The 23879-nt window shown below is 49.6% G+C and overlaps 1 protein-coding gene across 5 annotated transcripts in view; it reads left to right on the top strand.

Annotated features, from left to right (window-relative positions):
- Window positions 1-12026: 12026 nt before the first annotated feature.
- aldh18a1 (aldehyde dehydrogenase 18 family, member A1) overlaps window positions 12027-23879 on the top strand; it is a 29963-nt gene continuing 18110 nt past the window's right edge. Inside the window, exons 1-6 of one of the 5 annotated variants that reach the window (XM_072239087.1) lie at window positions 12027-12108; window positions 14188-14300; window positions 20367-20572; window positions 22666-22815; window positions 23007-23111; window positions 23439-23591. In XM_072239087.1, coding sequence (XP_072095188.1) covers window positions 12068-12108; window positions 14188-14300; window positions 20367-20572; window positions 22666-22815; window positions 23007-23111; window positions 23439-23591 — 768 coding nt within the window. In that variant the 5' untranslated portion in view covers window positions 12027-12067. Of the gene's footprint in view, window positions 12109-12235; window positions 12255-12650; window positions 12792-12972; window positions 13070-14187; window positions 14301-20366; window positions 20573-22665; window positions 22816-23006; window positions 23112-23438; window positions 23592-23879 lie in introns of those variants that run through there. The other 4 variants (XM_072239091.1, XM_072239090.1, XM_072239089.1 and 1 more) reach the window with 4 other exon arrangements.

Raw genomic sequence — 23879 nt, 5'->3', positions numbered from 1 at the left:
CAACTCCACTCCAACACTCTGGAGTGCACAGTGACAGGGACAAACAGTCAGTTGGGAGGTTTCCCACCTGGGCCTGGATCCAACTGTTGGGCAGTCCTCACCTCTGTTTCTATTCACCACATCACTAGAGCAGCTATGCATGCACGGGGAAGAATGGGTCTGGATTGGTGTTTTCATCAGAGATGTCAAACTGGTGGGAGAGAGCATTGGCGTTGGTATTCCTGCTCCCAGGATGGTAGGTGAGGGTGAAGCTGAGCCAGGTGAAGAGGAGAGCGCAATGGGCTTTATGGAAGTTGAGTCGCTTGCCATCCTGAATGTATGAGAGATTCTTCTGATCGGTCCGTACTAGAAAGAGGTGCCCTGTCCCTCCTGCCAGAGTCACCATGCCTCCAGGGCCTCCTTGACAGAAGTTCTTGGTTCCCAATGTCAAAGTTACACTCTGCAGTAGTCAATGGGAAAGAAAAGCATAGGGGTGTACCCGATTACCTACAGAAGAGCACTTGGAGAGTACAGCTCCAATGCTGACATCCAATGCATCAACCTCGATGATGAATAGAGGAGATGTGTCTGGATGTTGCTGCATTGGCGCAGTGGTAACAAGTCACTTTAGCTCTGAAAATGCTTGGTCTGCTTCACTTGTACCTGGGAATCCTCTTGGTGAGTGCATTTATGGGAGCCATGATGGAACTGAAGTTTCTGGTAGAGTGGCAATAAAAGTTTGCAAACCCCATGAATCACCTCTTCTCTTTCACTGTAGATGGTTGGGATTACTCTGCGACTGCCTGAACTTGACATGGGTCCATTTGAGCACCGTAAGGGGTGAAAATGCTGTTCAAAAATGACACCTGCTCTTTGCAAAACTCACACTTCTTTGGCTTGGCAAAAAAGTTCTTCTATCTGAGAACCCTCCGATCATGCTGAATTGTTCCTGGTGAGCGGAAGGTTAGATACAAATGTCGTCCAAGTGCAGCATATCCTGGAGCACATCATTCACCAGGGCCTGACAAAAAGCAGAGGCATTGGCCAGATCAAATGGCATCATGAAGTACTCATACTGGCCACCGGAGCTGTTGGATGTTCCACTCATCCCCTTCTCAGATGTGAACCAGGTCGTAAGCATTGCTCAGATCTATCTCAGAGAAGCCAAGCAGGGGAGGAAGGTAGCAGTTCTTCACCATGATGTTGTTGAAAGACTGATAAACAATGCAGGGACAGAGCTTGCCATCCTTCTTGCTCACACAAAAAAAAACTGGTAAGGTAGATGGACAGATAAATCCTATTCAATGCCTCCTTGATGTATTCTTCCAATGCCACCATTTCAGGATGAGAGAGGGAAAAGAGCTATTTCTGTGGAGGACTAGAACTTGGTAAGTGGACAATAGTGCAGGTGCATGGCCAGTGTGGAGGCAGCGAGGTGGCGTTCTCCTTACTGAAGAACTCAAGAAGGTCAGGGTATTCAGATGGGGCACCGGACAGATCCGCACTGGCAGTTGGCACTGGAGGGGAGACGCTGACAGGGGCTTGAGCTGGATTCAGACAGGTAGGCGTGCATGCTGGTCCCCACTCTTAAAAGTGCTTTTAGGCATCAGTTGATCTGTGGGTTGCTTTGAGAGAGCCAGGGAAGGCCAAGCACCAGTGGCAGTTCGGGTGGATCAATAACATAGAAGAAAAGATGCCCTCCTGCACAAGTTGGAGGGGCATTGTGGAAAAGTTGATCTTGCATTGCCCAGAGGCTGATTATCCAGAGCTTTGATAGTGTGGGCACGTGGCCAAGTGGTTATGGCATTCGTCTAGTGACCTGAAGGTCGCCAGTTCGAGCCTTAGCTGAGGCACCGTGTTGTATCCTTGAGCAAGGCACTTAACCAAACATTGCTCTATGTCTGTGTGAGGAGTGGTGCGCCACACAGTCTTTCGTTCCACGCCTTGTAAGGCATGGAAATGCCCGACGCTGGCCTCTTAGGCCTGAGTCGACGATCCCTCCTCTTTGATATCAATATTCTCTCAGTTGTTGGATGGGAACTCCCTATCATTGAGCCTGAGAAATATCCATGAGTTTCCTGGCTGTGCTGGAGTCAATAAATGACAGAAGCTCATAGGCCAGGGGCCCCCATGACAAGGAAGCTGGGATTGTTGCTCATTTAGAGGAAGAAACTTGCAGAGAGAATTGATGTCCGAACACCCCTTCTTACTGAGGAGTCTCCTCTTTTACTGGGCACTTGGAGTATGATGCCCAGAAGAGTCCTGGAGACCCACAGTAGAGGCAGCAACCTGTTCTGCGTTGATCAAGTTTCTCCTGGATTAGATGCAGGCCCTCCCCCCACCCACACCACATGCATGGGCTCCTCCGCAGACTCTACTGTGCAATGTACATTAGTAGGAGCATTCTCTCTCTGCACTTCTTAGCTGCCCAGTTGTCTAATCAAGTGACAAGCTTTACCTCATGCAAGGGTGTCCTTGCAGTGAGAGCAGTAATAGCTGCCATCTAATTCTGGCCAGTCTGTGAGGAATTGTCACTCTGCATGAACCACTTCTACCAACCCAGCCTCCACTGACTTTAACCTCTCCCCTACCTGACTGACAAGGTTCAGGTCCAATTTCAGCTGTTTTCTCTCCCCTGGCTCCACCTTCATTGCTCAGTCTTGCTGACACAAGTTCAGTGGTGGCCCAAATGTAGCGGGAGAGGCACAGAAGTGGAATGAACAAGTCAGTGAGTTTTAATAAGAACTGTAGAGGACAAAGAAAAATAAAAAAAAAAACGCTAGGCCAACAGGGCTGCTAAAGAAAACTCACAAGCTCGCCCATCTCGGTGGCTCAGAAGTAGTCGTCATCGTGGCTATCCCTCGAGGTCGAGGATGATGATCTTCATTCTGTTGATCTACCTATAGGCTCTCAAGTGGCTTATAAGTCCAATCTTGGCTTTGAAAGTTCTTCCGCATTCAGGACAGGTGGCAGATTGGGGTTTGGTTGTTGCTGCCTCCCTTTTCCATTTTCTTCTAATTCTGCACATCCGTTGGCTTCGAAAGTTGCTGTTCCTTCTCGGATGATGGTTACTCAGAAGTAGTAACTTAATACTAAATTAATACTGGTCCTTAACAGCATTTATTTAAACTATTAATCTTCTTACCTGGAAAGTCGATGAAGGGTGCATTGCTGCCGTGCTTCGATCAAGATTGAAATGAAAGGAAGTGAATTAAATACAATTAACAAGAAACCCAAACTGGGTGGAAAGTGCGTGACTGTCAACTTCTTCCAGCAGCCCGCCTGCGAGAGCGTACAGATTCTGTGGCAGTTTCCGGGGTTATGACAACCATGAGCTAGCTTGGCTTTGTACAAGGAAAGTCATGTCTTATCACCTTGATCAAGATTTTTGATGTGGTGACGAGGGTGATTATTGAAGAAAGAGCAGTGGATATTGTCTACATAGAATTTAGTGAGGTGCTTGACAAAATCCTTCATGGGAGGCTCATCCAGAACATTAAGATGCTTGGGATTCATCATGAATTAACTATTTGGATTCAGAAAAGGCAGAGGGTGTTGAAGGGACTTACTCTAGCTGAAGGTCTATGATCACCAGTGAGCATAGGCCCAGAACCATCAAATGTTTCTCATACTGAGTTACAAGGAAAGATTGAGTAGGTTAGGACCTTATTCCTTGGAACATAGAAGATTGAGAGGAGATTTGATAGAAGTACACAAAATTATGAGGGGTATAGATAAGGTAAATGCAAGGAAGCTTTTTCCACTGAGGTTGGGTGGGACTACAACCAGTGGTTAAGGGTGAAAGGTGAAAAGTTTAAGGGGAACATGAGGGGAAGCTTCTTCACTCAGAGGGTTGTGAGAGTGTGGAACGAGCTGCCAGCACAAGTGGAGCATTCAAGCACGATATTAAAGTTTAAGAGAAGTTTGGATTGATAGAGTTCTTTGAGGAGGTGACCAGGCATATAGATGAGGGTAGTGCAGTGGATGTGATCTGTATGGATTTTAGTAAGGCATTTGACAAGGTTCCACATGGTAGGCTTATTCAGAAAGTCAGAAGGCATGGGATCCAGGGAAGTTTGGCCAGGTGGATTCAGAATTGGCTTGCCTGCAGAAGGCAGAGGGTCGTAGTGGAGGGAGTACATTCAGACTGGAGGATTGTGTCTAGTGGTGTCCCACAAGGATCTGTTCTGGGACCTCTACTTTTTGTGATTTTTATTAACGACCTGGATGTGGGGTAGAAGGGTGGGTTGGCAAGTTTGCAGATGACACAAAGGTTGGTGGTGTTGTAGATAGTGTAGAGGATTGTCAAAGATTGCAGAGAGACATTGATAGGGTGCAGAAGTGGGCTGAGAAGTGGCAGATGGAGTTCAACCCAGAGAAGTGTGAGGTGGTACACTTTGGAAGGACAAACTCCAAGGCAGAGTACGAAGTAAATGGCAGGATACTTGGTAGTGTGGAGGAGCAGAGGGATCTGGGGATACATGTTCACAGATCCCTGAAAGTTGCCTCACAGGTGGATAGTGTAGTTAAGAAAGCTTATGGGGTGTTAGCTTTCATAAGTTGAGGGATAGAGTTTAAGAATCACGATGTAATGATGCAGCTCTATAAAACTCTGGTTAGGCCACACTTGGAGTACTGTGTCCAGTTCTGGTCGCCTCACTATAGGAAGAATGTGGAAGCATTGGAAAGGGTACAGAGGAGATTTACCAGGATGCCACCTGGTTTAGAGAGTATGCATTATGATCAGAGATTAAGGGAGCTAGGGCTTTACTCTTTGGAGAGAAGGAGGGTGAGAAGAGACATGATAGAGGTGTACAAGATACACTATAGAGTGGATAGCCAGCGCCTCTTCCCCATGGCACCACTGCTCAATACAAGAGGACATGGCTTTAAGGTAAGGGGTGGGAAGTTCAAGAGGGATATTAGAGGAAGGTTTTTTACTCAGGGAGTGGTTGGTGCGTGGAATGCACTGCCTGAGTCAGTGGTGGAGGCAGATACACTAGTGAAGTTTAAGAGACTACTAGACAGGTATATGGAGGAATTTAAGCTGAGGGCTTATATGGGAGGCAGGGTTTGAGGGTCAGCACAACATTGTGGGCCGAAGGGCCTGTAATGTGCTGTACTATTCTATGTTCTATGTACATGGTTGGAAAGGGTATGGAGGGCTGCCTACTCCCAGTGCAGGTCAATGGGAGTAGGCAGTTTGAATGGTTCAGCACCGGCTAGATGGGCTGAAGGGCCTGTTACTGTGCTATACTTTTCCATGACTCAATGACTCTGTTCATTTCAAGATGATTAGGAATTAAGAGAAAGAATGTAATGCTGAGGCTTTATAAGGCATTGGCCTGACTACACTTGGAGTTATCCAAAAAAAAAGATGTGCTTGCATTGCAGAGTGTCCAAAAGAGAGGAGATTTCATTCCTGGAATCATTATTGCAAACCTCCTCTGTACAGTCTCCAAAGCCAGCACATCCTTTCTTAGATAAGAGACCCAAAATATTCACAATACTCCAGTGTGGTCTGACCAGTGCCTTATAAAGTCTCAATATTATATTCTTGCTCTTAAATTCCAATCCTCTCGAAATGAATAGAGTCATAGGAAAGTAGAGCACAGAAACAGGCCCTTCAGCTCATCTAATCCGTGCTGAGTTATTTAAACTGCCTACTCACATCGACCTGCACTAGGTCCATACCCCTCCATACCCCTACCATTCCTGGACCTATCCAAACTGCTCTTAAACATTAAAATTGACTTGTGCTGGCAGCTCATTCCATGCTTTCATGATCTTTTGAATGAAGAAGTTTCCCTCCTGTTTCCCTTAAACTTTTCAACTTTCACCCTTAACCCATGACCTCTGGAAAAAGCCTGTTTCCATTTACCCTATCTATACCCCTCATAAATTTGTGTACCTCTATCAAATCTCCTCTCAATCTTCTACATTCCAAGGAATAAAGTCCTAACCTATTTAATCTTTCCTCATTACTCAGGTTTTCCAGACCTGGCAACATCCTTGTAAATTTTCTCTGTACTCTTTCAACTTCATTAACATCTTTCCTGTAGGTAAGTGACCAAAACTGCACATCATACTCCAAATTAGGCCTCACCAATGTCTTATACAACTTCAACATAACATCTCATCTCCTGTACTCAATACTTTGATTTATGAAGGCCATCGTGCCAAAAGCTTTCTTTACAACCCTATCTACCTGTGATGCCACTTCCAATGAATTATGGACCTGTATTCCCAGATCCCATCGTTCTACCACACTCCTCACAGTGTCCTGCCGTTTACTGTGTAAGACCTACCCTGGTTGGTCCTGTTGAGGTGCAGCACCTTGCTCTTGTCTGCATTAAATTCCATCTGCCACTTTTCAGCCCATTTTTTAAGCTAGTCCAGATCTACCTGCAAAACATGAAAGCCTCCCCTGCTGTCCACTACACCTCCAATCTTGGTGTCATCTGCAAATTTGCTGGTCTAGTTAACCATATTATCATTGACATCATTGATATAGATGACAAACAACAATGGACCCAGCTTCGATCCATACACTACTCCACTAGTCACATGCCTCCAGTCAGAGAGGGAACCATCTACTACCACTCTCTAGCTTCTCCCTCAAAGCCGATGCCTAATCCAATTTACTACCTCCTCTTGAGTGCCGAGTGACTGAACCTTCTTGACCAACCTCCCAGGTGGGACCTTGTCAAATGCCTTGCTAAAGTCCATGTAGATAACATCCTCCGTCTTGCCTCCATCAACTTTCCTGGTAACCTCCTCGAAAAATTCTATAAGATTGGATAGACATGAACATTGCATTTGCCTTCCTTACCACCAATTCAACCTGCAAGTTAACCTTTAGGGAATCCTGCACAAGGGCTCCCAAGACCCTTTGCACCTCAGATTTTTGAATTTATTTCCCTGGTTAGAAGAACATCCATGTCTTTAATTATTCTATCAAAAAGTAAGACCAGACACTTTCCCACATGATATTTCATCTACCACTTCTTTTCCCATTTTCCTTATCTAAGTCCTCCTGCAAGCTTCCTGCTTCCTCAACACCACTTGCTCCTCCATCTATCTTTGCACCACTCGTTCATCTGAAATATCACCCTATTCCTGCCCTGACTAGCATGCGGTACCGGGAGTGATCCAGAGATTACTACCTTGGAGGTCCTGATCTCCAGCCTCTTTCCTATCTCCCTATACTCACTGCGCTTAGAGTAGACCGTCTTTATCCCAGAATTGAAATGTCTAATTCCAGAGGGCCTGCATTTAAGGTGAGAGGGAGGAACTTTAAAAATTTTGACGGAGCTGTGAGGGGGGAGTTCTTTGGACAGAAAGTGGTGGGTGCTTGCAGTGTGTTGCCTGGGATGGCGGTGGAGGCAGATGCATTAGAGACTTAGATAGACACATAAATGTGAGGGAAATGGAAGGATATGGACATTGTTTGAACAGACGAGAATAGTTTAGTTGAACTTTTGAATACAAATTTAATTGGTTCAGCACAACTCTGTGGGCCGAAGGGCCTGTGTCTGTTCTGTACTATTCTATGTTCTAAGACGGCACAATGTGTTTTAGTGGGATTGCCTGCCGATCTCGGAATGGCTGTTTCTCAGTGGTGGTTAAGCCTGACCCCTAGTGGCCTCCCACTGCAGCTCAGATCCGAGCTCTCCTTCGCCGGATCATTGCAGCGGGTTTCATGGACCACAGAGGACTCCCGGCCTGTTGGCAACCCAGGGATTAGGAACCACGGAGTGAGGCATGAGACAGCAAGAAGCCCTCCCAATGCGAGGCCCACAAGGAAGACTACACTCCAAGGATCAGTTGGCACCCTGTAGTCCGAGGGAGCAGGGAGTAGGGGCAACCCATTGACACCAGCTGTGTGCGTGCTTGCGTGTTGGGGGGGGGAATCTGTTCTCAGCACAGCGGGTGTGGGTCAGTGGGGTGTAGGGCTAGATGCATCAGGGAACTGAGTGGTTGGCCATGGGAGATTGGGGAATGGCAAGTGGGGAGGGGTGGGAAGTATTGTGGGAGGAGGGGTAGAGGCAAGAGGGTGGGGGTGTATTTAGGGGTTGAAGGGTGTATATGGGGTGGAGGGTATACTTCAGGGGTGTAGAATGTACTTGGAGAGGTGTAGGGTTATCTGTGGGGATGTATTTAGGGAAGTGGGTGGTGTATTTGGTGGGATGGAGGCTGCATGGGAGTGAAGGATGTATTGGGGGGGGGGAATAGAGTGTGTATGTGGGGATTGGACGATGTACCTGAGGATGGAAGGTGTATTTGGGGGATGGAGGGTATATTTGGGGAATAGAGGCTATATTTCTGGGAGGGCTTGAAGGTTGTATCTGGGGAATGGAGGGTGTAATTTGAGTGTTGGAGGGTGGATTTAAGGAGTGGAGGATGTTTCTGGGTGATGGAGAGTGTATCTGGGGTCTGGAGGGTTTATTTGGGGAGGGTGTTTATTTAGAATGGTGTACTTGGGAGGTTGAAAGGTGTAATTGGGGGTTTTAAGTGTATTTTGGGGGTTGGAAGGTGTAGTTGGTGATGTAGAATGTATCTGGAGGGGTGTAGGGCTTATCTGTGGGTTGGGGGATATAGTTGGGGAGGAGGGTGTATTTGGTGGGGTGGTGTATTTGGGGGATGGAGGATGTATGAGGAAGGTGGAGGGTGTATGCAGGAAGTGGAGTATGTATCTATAGGGTTGGAAGGTGCATTTGGGGTGTTGGAGGGTGTATATGGGGGTGGAGAGTGACGTGGCTGTTTCTACTTGTTTGGCTCCAAGGAAACACAGAGGAATCAGGATTGACAGCATCGTCGAGAAGCAGATTGACACCACGGCGGCATTTAGAGAGCAGGCAGGAACAGATGGGCTGAATGGCCTGTATGTGCTGCAGATGACATGGACAATGATGCAAGTGTCTGTGGGGATCAGCTGACTCCAGGTTCCATGGGTGGAACCAGGTGCGTGGGTGATGAAGTGGATCCTGGGAACGAGGGTAGATCAAAGTAAATTTATTATCGAAGTACAAATGTGTCACCACATACAACCCTGAACCCTGGGCATACTCAGCAAATCCAAGAACCATAATAGATGTAATGAAAGACCTCACCCAACAGGGCAGGCAAACAACCGATGTGGAAAAGATAATAAACTGTGGAAAATATAAATGAGAAAAATAATAATAAATATCCAGACCACCAGATGAAGAGTCTTTGAAAGAGAGTCCATAGGTTGTGGGAACAGTTTAGTGATGGGCAAGTGAAGTTGAATGAATTTATCCCCACTGGTTCAAGAGCCTGATGGTTGAGGGGTAATAACTGTTCCTGAACCTGGAGGGGCGAGTCCTGATGCTCCTGGTACCTTCTCCCTGATGGCAGCAGTGAGAAGACAGCATGACCTGGGTGGTAGGGATCCCCAATGATGGATGCTGCTTTCCTGCGATAACTCTCCACGTGGATGTGCTCAATGGTGGGGAGGGCTTTACCAGTAATGGGCTGGGCTGTATCAACTAATTTTTGTCGGATTTTCCATTCAAAGGCATTGGTGTTTCCACACCAGGGTATGATGCAACCAGTCAATATAATCTCCGTCACAAATCTATGGAAGGCCTTCAAAGTTTTAGATGTCATGCTGAATGTTTGCAAATTTCTAAGGGAGTAAAGGCGCTGTTGTGCTTCCTTCGTAACTGCACTGAAGTGCTGGGACCGGACAGGTCCTCTGAAATGCTAATGCCAAGGAATTTCAAGTTGCTGACCCTCTCCACCTCTGATCCCTCGACGAGGACTGGTTTTCCCCTCCTAAAGTCAAAAATCAGCTCCTTGGTCTCACCGACACTGAGTAAGAGGTTGTTGTGACACCACTCAGCCACAATCTCCTTTCTATATATTGATTTGTTAACCACCTACAACTTGGCCATCAGCAAACTTAAACTGAACTTATGGACCTGTGGTTGGTGTCCGGGTGACCAGCAATGACACCAGTTGGCTGTGCAGTATGGGATGGGATGTGGACAGGGGGCAGATCCTGGGGACAGCAATGGAGGGATGGACCTGGGACAGGGAGTGGACACCCAGGGTAACAAGAGGTGGCCCTGTCAATGAAGTCCAAGATTTCTAACGGCGGTGGGGTGTGGGATGGTTAGCGTTAAGAGGAAGGAAATCGAGTGAACTTGATGAGTGGGAGGCTGGATCCCATTGACAAGAATTCCACCCCCCCACTTCAGTTAGACAAACTATGGACAAGCTCTTGGCATGATGTAGGTGGAGTTAATGTATCCGCATAGACATGGGGCACCGAGCCGTACTACACATTCTGCTCCACGCACTGTTCCTAGCCGGACCGGATTATCCAGCGTGGATCACCAATACCACATCCATGCCGGTGACTCTGGGCTCACCCGCTGCAGAGAAATCCCCTCAGACCAGACTGTCCACCCGTTCCCGGCTCCCTAGTTGCTCTCAACCGCTGGAGAACTCTGACTTTCCAGAAACTACCTGTTTTTGCCCTGTTGACTGACACTGACACTGACCCTGACCCAGCAAATTGATCAATCAGACTCTGATACAGATGTACCCATTTTTATCTCCCACCCCTCCACTCCATGGCCAAGTGGTTAAGGCATTCATCTAGTGATCTGAAGGTCGCTAGTTCGAGCCTCAGCTGTGGCAGCGTGTTTGTGCCCTTGAGCAAGGCACTTAACCACACGTTGCTCTAGTGTCTGTGCGAGGAGTGGCCCCCCACACAGACTTCCAATCTGCACCTTGTAAGGCATGAAAATGCCCGACGCGGGCCTCTAAAGGTCTGAGTCGACGTTCCCTCCCTCCCTTCCCTCCACTTCCATCAACTAACCACCCACCACCGTTCTCCCTCTCCCAGTCTGGTCCCAGCTGCCCTACCCCTCTCCCCTGACGGTTCGATTGCCACTATTACCCATCAGGTTCCAGCATTGGTGACCCTCTGTGTTCTTGCTCACCCCCCTGCCCCCACTGCTACCCATAAGACATAGGAGCAGAATTTTGTAATTCGGCCCATCGATTCTGCTCCACCATTCTATTATGGCTGATTTATAAACCCTCTCAACCCCATTCTCCTGCCTTCTCCCCATAACCTTTGACACCCTTAAGTAATCAACCTCTGGTTAAAATATACCCAATAACTTCATCTCTACCACCGTCCGTGGCTTTGAATTCTACAAATTCACCACCATCTGGCTAAACAAATTCCTCATTATTTGTTATAAACAGACGTCCCTCTAACCTGAAACTGGGCCCTCTCATCCTAGACTCACCCACTTGGAAACATCCACTCCACATCCATTCTATCGAGGCCTTTCAACATTCGATATGTTATAATAAGACTCCCCCTCCCCAATTCATCTAAACTCCAGTGAGTACAAACCCAGTCATGAAATGCTGCTCATACGTTAACCCTTTTATTCTCAGATCATACCAGAAACAAGAGAAAACCTGCAGATGCTGGAAATCTGAGCAACACACACAAAATGCTGTAAGATCTCAGCAGGCCAGGCAGCATCTATGGAAAAGAGTACAGTTGACATTTCAGGCCAAAACCCTTCGGCAGGACTTCCCAGCTTTTTTCTTCATCCCTCCTCCTCCAGGTTTCACCCATCTCCTGGTGTTTCTCTATCCCCTCTGCCCAACCTTTCAAATCTACTCATTTTTTTTCTCTCCAGTCCTGCCCAAAACGTTGACTGTACTTTTTCCCACAGGTGCAGCCTGGCCTGCTGAGTTCCTCCAGCATTGTTGTGTGTTGCTCCCATTCCCGGATCATTCTCGTGAATCTCCTCTGGACCCTCTCCAATGTCAGCACATAGATATAGGGCCCCAAACTGCTCACTTTCCCCCCACTGTAATGGGGAACAGTGGGGACAGGGCTGGAGGGCGATGAGCAGCGACACAGAGGGTCAACCACCGCTGGAATCTGATGGGTAATGGTGATACTAGAACCTCCAGACACTGCTCACGCCACCTCCCCCCCCCCCCCATCACGTTTGGCTGGGTCTCTCTCCCCCGATGTAGGGTCGCCGCCCACACGGACCCGCTGAGTTCCTCCGGCAGACGTTTGATGCCGGGACATCAGCTGTGTATTCTGCAGACGTTCTCCCGGTGAGTTAGTACCTCGCCTGGACAGAAATGGGTAGAGGGGGTTGGGTTCGGTTTCTGCTCTGGAACAAAACGCAAGCGCCGCCTGCAGAATTCCGGTGGAAAGTGCGGTTTGTCAGCCGGCGGCGGGTGTCCGCTCTCCCAGTGGGGTGAGATCCGGCACTGGGTGCTGGGGTGACGAGTGGGAGCCCCTGAACTAACGGTGGGGAGGGGACGCGCGAACCCGGGACTGGACCCCCGAATCGGGGCATTACCGGGTGCATGGGCGGAGAATGAGAGCCCCCGGTCCGGGATCGGTGTCGGAGTAGATTCGCGGGTGGCCGGACCCCCTTCCACTTTTGGACAGACCCGTCGGCAAAGGGGGGTGGGCGATCCCCGGTAAACATTCCGCAAACTGCGAAAGGACCAGAAACTACAACAAACCCGCTCCACGTGGCGCCGGAGCCCAGCACCGATTTCATCAGCTGCTGACGGGGCAGGGGGCGTAACTCGAGGGGGGGTTCGGATCCGGAGGGCAGCGGGCGTTTAGAATGGCGCTGATCCTGAGGGAGCGTCCTGGCGGTGAAAGGGCCGCCCAGGAAGAGGCGGAGGTTCCGCAGCCTCGGTTTCCGGGTCCGGCTTCCCCCGCTTGCGGGCTCCGCAGCGCGGGTACAGTCTGGGAATTTTCGTTGTAGCGGGAACGGAGCGTGAGTCGGGGGATAGGGCGGAGCAGGGGGTGGGTCAGTGCAGGTCGGAGTGTGTTTAAAGGGGGCAGGGGGTGACACCAGAGTTCGGTGGGCTATTCCTGGCGCAATGTTCTGGCTGCTGATGCTCCACTGACCCGTCTCCACAGCACCCGCTAGTCTAGACCTGGAGTCCTGCTCAGTCTGTGACCTCCCACTCACCCAGTCTCTCTCCCCCTCCACACAAACACCAGCCCCACACGTCAAATGCTGTCAGCATCAGATCGTTCTCGGGATGAACGGTGAACCGGCTGCTCTCTTCCTCCCCCTGTGCACGCTGACCGACCTGCTGAGTGTTCCCGTGTGTCCCCCTGTGCACGCTGACCGACCTGCTCTGTGTGTCCCCCTGTGCATGCTGACCGATCTGCTGAGTGTTCCTGTTCCTCCCCCTGTGCACGCTGACCGACCTGCTGAGTGTTCCCGTGTGCCCCCCTGTGCACGCTGACCGACCTGCTCTGTGTTCCTGTGTGTCCCCCTGTGCATGCTGACCGATCTGCTGTGTTCCTGCGCCTCCCCCTGTGCATGCTGACCGACCTGACTGTTCCTGTTCCTCCCCCTGTGCACGCTGACTGACCTGCTGAGTGTTCCCGTCTGTCCCCCTGTGCACACTGACTGACTTGCTCTGTGTTCCTGTGTGTCCCCCTGTGCATGCTGACCAACCTGCTGAGTGTTCCTGTTCCTCCCCCTGTGCATGCTGACCGACCTGCTGAGTGTTCCCGTGTGTCCCCCTGTGCACGCTGACCGACCTGCTGAGTGTTCCTGTTCCTCCCCCTGTGCATGCTGACCGACCTGACTTCCTGTTCCTCCCCCAGTGCGCGCTGACTGACCTGCTCAGTGTTCCCATGTGTCCCCCCTGTGCACACTGACTGACCTGCTGAGTGTTCCTGTATGTTCCCCTGTGCACGCTGACCGACCTGCTGAGTGTTCCTGTGTGTCCCCCTGTGCACGCTGACCGACCTGCTCTGTGTTCCTGTGTGTCCCCTGTGCACGCTGACCGACCTGAGTGTTCCTGTTCCTCCCCCTGTGCACGCTAACTGACCTGCTGAGTGTTCCCATGTGTCACCCTGTGCACGTTGACCGACCTGCTGAGTGTTCCCGTGTGTCCCCCTGTGCACGCTGACTGACTTGCTGAGTGTTCCTGCTCCAACCCCTGTGTACGCTGACTGACATGCTGAGTGTTCCCGTGTGTCCCCCTGTGCACGCTGACTGACCTGCTGAGTGTTCCTGTTCCTCCCCCTGTGCACGCTGACCGACCTGAGTGTTCCTGTTCCTCCCCCTGTGCACGCTGACTGACCTGCTGAGTGTTCCTGTGTGTCTCTGGGAAGGATCTGACCAGTGCTTTGTTCCTGCTCTCTCGTAGGTCGCCGTGCTGCTTGAGGCTCACCATGCTGGGAAAAGCCACCCTCAGCCCTGTGCTCCGCGCGCCCGCTTTCTACTCCAGGTTACCCAGGACAGGCCACTGGCCGATGAAATGTGAGCCAGAGGTATTGGTGTACTCTGTGGGGTGGGGTGGGATGGGTGTGGCGGGGAGTGGTTGTGGCAGTGATGAGCTCGGATGTGGGGCTGTGTGGATCAATATTTTCAAATTCTCTGTTGTTTCAGTCATTGAACTCAGTTTAAGCTGTGGCCATATTTGTAGCTCTGGACTTCACACTGGGGACTGTGGGCGTGAAGAACAGACTAGGTTCAGGAAAATACTTGTACAGATGTGTGACATGTGATCGAATCCCTCTCAGGGACCTGTGGGGGTGACTGGGTTTCCACAGAGTGGGGATGTCTCGGTGCTGGTTCACCTCCAAAACCAGGCATCAGGGGTTAGGCACCTCTGGCCATCCTGGAGAAGCGCAGGTGAGGTTGGCTGCTGTCCTCCTCTGAAGTCATTCTGGAGCTGGCGGGGAGAGAGTTCAGGCGATGAAGGAAAGACTTCTTAAGGAGTTGTGTGGCTGGGAGGGGAAGCTGCAGGTGGTATTGTTCCTTCTGGTGCTCTCCTGCTTTCTCACTCCCCCCCCTACCCCCAGGCCCCCCAAGCTGGGTGGCAGAAGCGGCAGGTTCGGGAGATGCAGTTGGAGAGGCCTCAGCTGGTCCCAGAGAGATCCTGATTCACTTGGGTGGTGAAGGACATCTGCCGATGTCAGACCATGACCGGGATTGGATGTCCGTGTGAGCTGGACAGTCAGGGCTGTCAGTCGGCGCGTCCGGAGTTAGGGCCTGGAGCCCTGGGTCGATCCCGAAAGGTTCATCTGAAGTCTAGAAGTTGAAGCCCGATGGCTGGAGGCCTGTGCTGGAGTTGGAGGACTGTCCATGTGTGTGTGTGTGTGTGTGTGTGTGTGTGTGTGTCTGTCTGAGAGAGAGAGAGAGAGGAGGAGGGAGGAACAGGGTTTGTTTACCTGCTGTTGTTTTGTTGCTTGCTGAGTTCTCTGTGGTTCTGCCGAGCATTGTGGGAAGAGTATGTTGGCGACACCTACAGGCTGCCCCCAGCACACCCATTGGTCGTTAACACAAACAATGAATTTCATTGTATGTTTCAATGTGCACGTGGTAAACGCATCTGAGTCTGAATGGTTAGCACAATGCTATCACAGCTCAGGTTGGAGTTCAGAGTTCCTTTCCAGTGCCATCCATAAGGAATTTGTACATCTCCCAGTTTCCTCCCACAGTCCAAAGATGTAGTGGTTAGGTTAATTGGCCATTGTAAATTGTTGTGTGATTCGGTGATGATGGATGCTTCTTTCCTACGATGGTATCTTGTTTATTTTTTGTAGCATTTTCCACTCAAGGGCATTGGTGTTTCCATACCAGGCTGTGATGCAGCCCGTCAACATATTCTCCACTACACATCTATAGAAATTTGTCGAAGTGTCAGGTGTCATGATGAATCTTCACAAACTCCGAAGGAAATAGAGGGCACTGCTGTGCTTTCTTCATAATTGCACTTACCTGCAGGGCCCAGCATAGGTGCTTTGAAACACCAAGGAATTCCAAGTTGCTGGCCCTCTCTATCTCTGATCCTCCAATGAGGTCTGGCTCATGGATCTTTGGTTTCCTTTTTCTGAAGTCAATGATCAGTCCCTTGGTCTTGCTGACATTCAGAAAGAGGTTGTTATGGCACCACTCAGCTAGGTTTTCTGTGTCCCTGCTAGACACTGATTCAGCACAACCCTTTGGTTCAGCCTATTGCAGTGGTGTCATCAGCAGACTTGAATATAGCACTGGAGCTGTGCTTAGCCGCAGATTAATAAGTGCAAAGCAAGTAGAGCAGGGACTGAGCACATAGGCTTGCGGTGTACCTGTGCTGATGGAGATCATTGAGGCAATGCTGTTGCCAGTCCAAAATGACTGGACTCTGCAAGTGAGGAAATTGAGGATCCAATTACACAAGGAGGTATTAAGGCAAAGGTCTAGGAGCTTATTGCTTAGATCTGAGAAGATGATGGTATGAATACTGTGCTGCAGTTGGTAAAGAGCATCCTGATGTATGCACCTTTGCTGTCCAGGATTAAGTGAAGAGCCAATGAGAGGGCATCTGCTATGGACCTGTTACTCCGGTTAGCAAGTTGGAGCAGATCCAAGTCGTTTCTTAGGCAGGAGTTGAAATGTTTCATCGCCAGTCTCTCAAAACACTTCATTGTGGATATAATTGCTACTGGATGATATTGAGGAACGTCACCACGTTCTTCTTGGGCATAGGTACAGTTGCAAGAAAATGTTTGTGAACCCTTTGCAGTTACCTGGTTTTCTGCATTAGTTACTCATAAAATGTGGTCTGATTTTCATCTAAGTCACACTAATAATACAAACACAATCTGCCTAAACTAATAAGCGCAAATAATTGTGTTTTTCATGTCCTTATTGAATACATTGTTTAATCATTGATTGTCCAGGCTGGAAAAAGTATGTCAACCCTTGTGTTTAAGTGACTGGGTAGAATCTCCTTTAGCAGCAGTAACCTCCACCAAATGTTTCCTGTAGCTACTGATCAGACTTGCACAAGGGCGAGGAGAAATTTTAGACCATTCCTCCATACAAAACTTTTCATTTCATCAATATTTCTGGGATACCTTATATTAACAGCCCTTCTTCAGGTCATGCCGCGGCATCTCAATTGGGTTAAGGTCTGGCTTGGCCATTCCAAAACATGAATTTTCGTCTTTTTAAACCATACTGTGGTTGATTTGCCATTGTGTTTCAGATCATTGCCTTGTTGCATTATCCAACTTCTATTAAGCTTCAGGTGACGGACTGCTACTCTGACATTCTCCTGTAAAATGCCTCGATACAATTTTGAATTCATTGTTTCCTCGACGATTGCAAGCTGTCCGGGTCTTGAGGCAGCAAAGCAGCCCCAAACCATGATGCTTCTTCCACCAAGCTTCACAGTTGGGATGAAATTTTGGTGTTGATGTGCAGTGCCCTTTTTCCTCCAAACAGCAGTGTACATTTCTGCCAAAAAGTTCAACTTTTGTCTCCTCTGTCCATGGAACATTGTCCCAGAAGTGTTGTGGAACATCCAGGTGGTCTTTTACAAACTTAAGACGTGCAGGAATTTTTTTTGTTTGGAGGGCAGTGCTGTTCTTCCATGAACACCAGTCTTAGTGGACACATGAACAGAGACTTTAGCAAGATTTCTGCAGGTCTTTTGCTGTTACCCTTGGGTTCTTTTTCACCAGATTGTGTTCATCTATTATTGTGACTTAGAAGGAGATTGGACCACATTTTATGAGTAATTAATGCAGAAAGCCAAGCAATGGCAAAGGGTTCACAAACTCTTTCTGGCAACTGTATAATTGAAACCTGCTTAAAACAAGTGGGTACCTCAGATCTCATTGAACACTCCAGCCAGTGGATCAGAACAGGTCTTGACCAGGTACTTGGTCTGGGCCAGATGCTTTTCATGGGTTCACCCTTCCGAAGGTACCTCGCACGTCGGCCTCAGAGACTGAAATCGTGGGATCACTGGGGGCTGTAGGAGTTTTGTGATGGTTCCTCTGTGTTTTGGGGGTCAAAGCAAGCGTAGAAGGCGTTGAGCTCACCTGGAAGTGAAGCCCTGTTGGTACCTATGTCGCTTAATTTAACTTTATAAGAAGTGATAGTATTCAAGCCCTGCCACCACTGTCAAGCATCTTTTGTTGATTTGTTTTGTCCAGAATTACTACTTTGCCCATGGGATGGCTTCCTGGAGATCATAGCTGGACCTCTTGTAACTTTCTTTGACACTAGACTTGAATGCCTCTGATCTGGCCCTCAGCAGATTGTGGATCTCATGGTCCGTCCAGGGCTTCTGATTGGAGGAGACTCTGAAAGAAGTGCCAGAGTGTGTTGATTGGTGTAGCCCATGTAAACAAAGTCCCACGTGGGGAAACTGCCTCCAAAAGGTTGGAGCCACGGGGTCCAGAGCAAAGCAGCAATTTTTGAAATTTGCTTATTTATTGAGATGCAGTGTGGAAATGGCCCTCCCGGCCCTTTGACCTTCACCACCCAACAGCCCCCGATTTAACCCTGGCCTGATCACAGGACAATTTACAATGACCAGCTAACCTCTCAGCTGGTCCGTCTGTGGACTGTGGGAGGAAACTGGAGCAGCTGATGGAAACCCACGTGGCCATAGCAAACTCCACTGAAACAACGGCAGGAATTGAACCCAGGTTGCTGGTACTGTAAAGCACTGTGCTAACCACTACGCTACCATGCCGTCTTAAAGTAGATCTGAAATTGGTTCGGTGCTGGGGGGGGGGCGTAGGGGTGGGGATTGAGGGTCGTTATTGTCAGCAGAAGCCATTCAAGTACCGCAGGGATCTCTGTTTTTTTATGAACATTGTACATGCAGGAGGTTTGGTTAGTAAGTCTACAAACAACACAGAAGTTGATGGGATTGAGGAGAATGTTCTTACGTTGTGGGGAACGATAGATCAGTTGGTAAGGACTGAGCAGTAGCAGGTGGACCTGAGTCCTGGTGAGGGTGACGTGCTGATTTTGTGAAGATTAACGTGGTGAGAGTGCACACGGTGAACAGTGGAAATGTTGAGGCAGAGTGCCCCTGGTGTACCTGACCGAGGCTCCAGGGATGGGGATTAGAGGAGAACTTGGACTATTGAGAAGCAAATAAAACCACAGTGTTGGGAGGTGAAATAAAACCCAGAATGCTGGAAGATGCTGGTCAAGCAGCATCCATTGAGAGAGAAGCCAGTGAGGCATCTTTCGTCAGAAGGGGAGGTGTAGATATAACCACGTGAGACAGCCGGAGAACTGAGTACAGTCGTGGTCACCATGGTGTGATTCTGGAGACGAGAGGGTGAATAGGTTTCCCCCATGGCAGAGAGATCTATAACGGAGGCCATTGAGTTGCAGTAAGGGGTGAGAGATTACTGAACAAATCATTGCCCTTTAAAGCTCCTTGCACTGGGACGGGTCGGTGCTTGGGAGGTTGATCCCATCGCCTCTGATACTATTCTGCTCTGGTCTCTGTGAAGTCCAACTGTGACCCTGGGATTCTGCAGATCCTGGGCCAACCAGCACCTTCCTATGCTGTGTAAGGGGCAGGGTTGTTGCTGTATACAGGCGGCGGGGTGTGTATGCAGGGTAGAGTTGGTACTGTACATTGGTGAGGTTGGCACTGTGTATACTATATAATACAACTAATATATAGGCATGCTATTTATGTAAATTGAGTTTATAGCTGTATATAGGCATGCTATATATGTAAATTGAGTTTATTGCTGTATGTAGGCATACAATATATGTTAATTGAGTTTATAGCTGAGCAGAAAGGAGTGTAGTGTACTTAATTTCAGTTATATCTGAGTAAAATTGTAAACAAATTGACTAAGCATTCTTTTTTGAATGATTCAGTACATGATACACAGAACTGTGCAAAAGCCTTAGGCACCCTCGATTTTTTAATATGATATTGCTTCCGCATAGCCCTAATATCAACATCATCAAGGCTGAGTGGTTTAACCTGGAGAGACAGAAGCAAGCGAGACAGCCAAAGTCTGCAGAAGAACTGTGGCAAGTTCTCCAAGATGACCCCCAGCTGCTTATAAAACTACATGACAGTATACCTAAGAGAACTGATGTTACAGTGGTTTTAAAGGCAAAGTGTGGTCATACCGAATATTGATTTGATTTGGTTTTTACTGTTTACTGCTCTTTATAGTATATTTTTTTTATTTTTAGAAACTTTTCATTTCGTTAATTTTGAAAGCATCTCCACTTTACAGAATTTTTTTCGCTTGTGCCTACGACTTTTGCACAGAACTGTAGGTAATGGTACGTGAAAGGCATATATCATTATGCTGCCAAGTTATACATATGCCCATTGCTTAAAGTAAAAATGAAGTTACATTTTAGGCTCCTTGTTTTCTTTCAAATAGTTTATATGTTTTGGAGTTACAAAACATAACAACCGGGACCCTCTGAGACTCCTGTCACCTCCCCGAGAGGGTAGGAATGGGGGTGAGGAATTAATCTGTTCTGGAGGAGCTGCCTGGTGAATGCCCCCCTCCCTAACCCTGGGTCATGGCCACACTCTGCTCCCTGCAGGTCTCCCGGTTTCCGGATGGGTGCGCGGGTTTTGCCGGTACTGGAGCAGCCTGCCGTTCCCCGGCCGAGCCCCAGACAAGCCGTTCGCCCACCGAACCGACCTGAGGCAGGCCCGACGCATCGTGGTGAAGCTGGGCAGTGCTGTGGTTACCCGCGGCGACGAGTGCGGCCTGGCCCTTGGCCGCTTGGCCTCCATCGTGGAGCAGGTATAGAGATGTCTGTCACCGAATGACGGGTGGGGGGGGATGGGGGCAAGGGTGATCTCTCTCTCACACACAAGCACGGACCCTGATATCTAAAGCTGCAGGGAGTGATGGGGATGGGGGGAAGATCATGGGTCTGGAATGGTTCTCACTGTCACAGAGTTATATGATATGGAAGCATGCCCTTCAGCCCAGCATATCTGTGCTGGCCAAATTGTTCCCTGAGCCTGTCCCATTTACCTGTGTTTGGTCCATATCCCTCTAAACCTTCCCTATTCATATACATGTCCCAGTGTCCCCAAACATTATAATTGTACCTGCCTCTACCATCCCCCGGCAGCTCGATCCACACACCCACCACTCTCTGAGTTTGAAAAAAACACATTGCCCTCGGGTTCCTTTGAAACCTTTCCTCTCCAACCTTATACCTGTGCCTTCTAGATTTAGACTTCCCTGCTCTGGGAAAAATACTGACTACCCACCTTAAATCTGAACTTCGTGATTCTATAGACCTCCATAATGCCACTCCAGAGAAAAGATTCTTGGTCTGTCCAGTCTCTCCTTACAAGCCCAGTCCCTATCATTCCCCTACATCTCTCCCTCTCTCCACTATGTGCATGCAGAGCTTTTTGTCCTTCGACATAGGATCCATCTGCCTACAGTCGACCTGTGCTCTTCTATCTGGCCTGTTTAAATGTCTGTCTAACACATCAGTTAAATGGAGCATCCTGCCATTTACTGTACCTGTCCTGCCCTTATTTGACTTGTCAAAATGTATATTCTCGCACTTGCTCACATTAAGTTCCGTCTGCCATGCTGCAACCAACTTTCCATCCGGTCTATGTGCAGCTCTACCTCCCTGCCTTCATTGCTCGTCTTAGTTACCTTTTCAAAAATCTCACTCGGTTTAGTGGGACAGGGGACCCCCTCATCAATTTCAGGAAGGATCTGGGCCTGAAACGTCGACTGGTTAACTAGCCTGCGGAGTTCCTCCAGCATTTCGTGTGTGACAGGATAGAAGGATGCCCCTTTAGAACAGTGATGAGGGAATTTCTTTCGCCAGAGGGTGGTGAATCTGTGGAATTCATTGCCATAGATGGCTGTGGAGGCCAAGTCATTGGGTATATTCAAAACGGAGTTTAATAGGTTTCTGATTGGTCAGGGCACGAAAGGTTACAGGGAGAAGGCAGGAGAATGAGATATTAAATCAGTGATGATGGAATGGTGGATCAGAATTGATGGGCCAAATTCTGTTCTTATGGTCTTAATGATCAGTCCTTGCCTTTCCAAATGGAGATAATCCTGCCCCTTAGGATTTTGTTCAGTCTTTTCCCTACCGGTATCATGGGGTTCATCAGTCTGCAGATACCTGCTGTATCCCCACTTCCTTTCTGAAATAAACTCCAGTCTTGTGGAAGCTCACCTGTGGGTGATGAAGATGAAAGTTTCTCTGTCCCTTATTTCCCATAAGTTCCTGAGGTAGATCTCATCCAGCCCTGGGGTTTTATCAACCTTTGTATCTTCCGTGATAGCTAACGCCTCCTTCTTCACACCGAGTTATCCATGAGTCCCTCTGTGAACTGGCCATTCCCCACGCCCTTCTCCTTGGTGAATACAGATGAGAAGTGTACCTTTAGCCCCTCACCACATCCCCTAGCTCTGCACACAGACCACCCCTGTAGTCCCCCAGGGGACCCACTCTCTTCTTGGCTGCCCACTCATTCCGGATAAGCTCATGTTTGTGGATTCTCCTGACTTCTCTCTGCAGCACACTCTGTATTGTTCAGTTGTCTGCTTCTGCCATGAACTTTCTACTGATCGAGTCTTCTGAGGTTTTTGTCGTTTGAAGTTCCCTACTTCTGCCTTTCACTCTCAGCATTACTTTGAACCCTCTCACTTGTCACCTGTTGTCTTACCCCCCAGGTATCTGCTCCCAAACTGTCCCTACCAACTCATTCCCCCTCCCCTGATATGTTTGTGTTCCTCATGTTACACCTGCGTGTCGTGCGTGCCTGTGTGACTGTATCGCGCGGCATTGACTGCATTACGAGTGGCGATCTCGGTGTGCACGTGTGACGCCCGTGCGTGTTCCCCAGGTGTCGGTGCTGCAGAACCAGGGCCGGGAGATGCTGATCGTCACCAGTGGGGCGGTGGCCTTTGGAAAGCAGCGTCTGCGCCACGAGATCCTGCTGTCCCAGAGCGTGCGGCAGGCCCTGCACTCTGGTCAGAACCAGCTGAAGGACATGGTGCGTGCCGGCCGGCGGGGAGGGGAGGGGAGGGTTGGGACGGCTGTGGATGTGGGAGGGAGGGAGGTAGAGGCGTGGGGTACTGAGGGAGAGAGGAGAGGGATTGGTACGGGCGTGAGCATATCGATAGTGACCAGGGGATGATAGCTGGTTGTTTCTGGTGTGTGAAATGTTGCCTCTGACTGTTGCAGACAGTACCCGTGCTGGAAGCGCGCGCCTGTGCGGCAGCGGGTCAGAGCGGGCTGATGGCTCTGTACGAAGCAATGTTTACACAGTACAGCATCTGTGCTGCACAGGTCAGTTACTTCCTGCTCCCCGTGGACTCAGGACAGACGTCTCCCCCATGTGTCCCATCTCCCTGTGCTCCTCATCACTAGCCCCTCCACCCTTGCCCCCCCTCGCGCGCTCGGTCCCGATATCTCTCCGTGCCTCTCCTCGTGCGGCAAACTTCTCGCCCCTCTGCCCTGCCCGTCACACTCTGCCCCTCGCGGTCACCTCCCTGTCGGGGTGTGAACCCTCCGTACGTGACTGCCCCTCAGCCCTGGCGAATGCCTCCTTGAGGGTTGCTCTCTGTGTCTCCCCACGGGCCATGCTCAGTCAGTGACCTCCCACCTCACCCCCAGATCCTGGTGACGGAGCTGGATTTTCAGGATGAGCAGAAGCGTCGGAACCTGAACAGCACCCTGCACGAGCTGCTCCGAATGAACATCGTCCCCATTGTCAACACCAACGACGCCGTCGTACCCCCACCGGAGCCCAACAGTGACTTGCAGGGGGTAAGGCAGGGACCGGGGGTCTTGGGCAGCTGCACAGGGGGGTGCGGGGGGGGGGGTCTCCCTCAGGGTGGGCGTCCCCCGTTGCCAGTACTGTCGGACCTCACCGCAGGGCTGGGGAAGAGCTGGATGCGGGAGGGGGCAGGGTTCTGGCGGGGGCGAAACGGAGGGTTCGGGGGGAAGAGGGCTCAGGAAGGGGGCAAAATAGAGGGTTTGGGAGGAGGAAGGAATTTGGGTGAGGAGGAGGTGAAATAGAGGGTTGGAGGGGGGGTAAGGAGTTCAGGGCGAGGC

This window comes from Mobula birostris, chromosome 21 (genome assembly GCF_030028105.1).
Source record: "Mobula birostris isolate sMobBir1 chromosome 21, sMobBir1.hap1, whole genome shotgun sequence".
In the NCBI taxonomy this organism is placed as follows: Eukaryota; Metazoa; Chordata; class Chondrichthyes; order Myliobatiformes; family Myliobatidae; genus Mobula; species Mobula birostris.
This window is presented reverse-complemented; position numbering and strand designations above follow the sequence as displayed.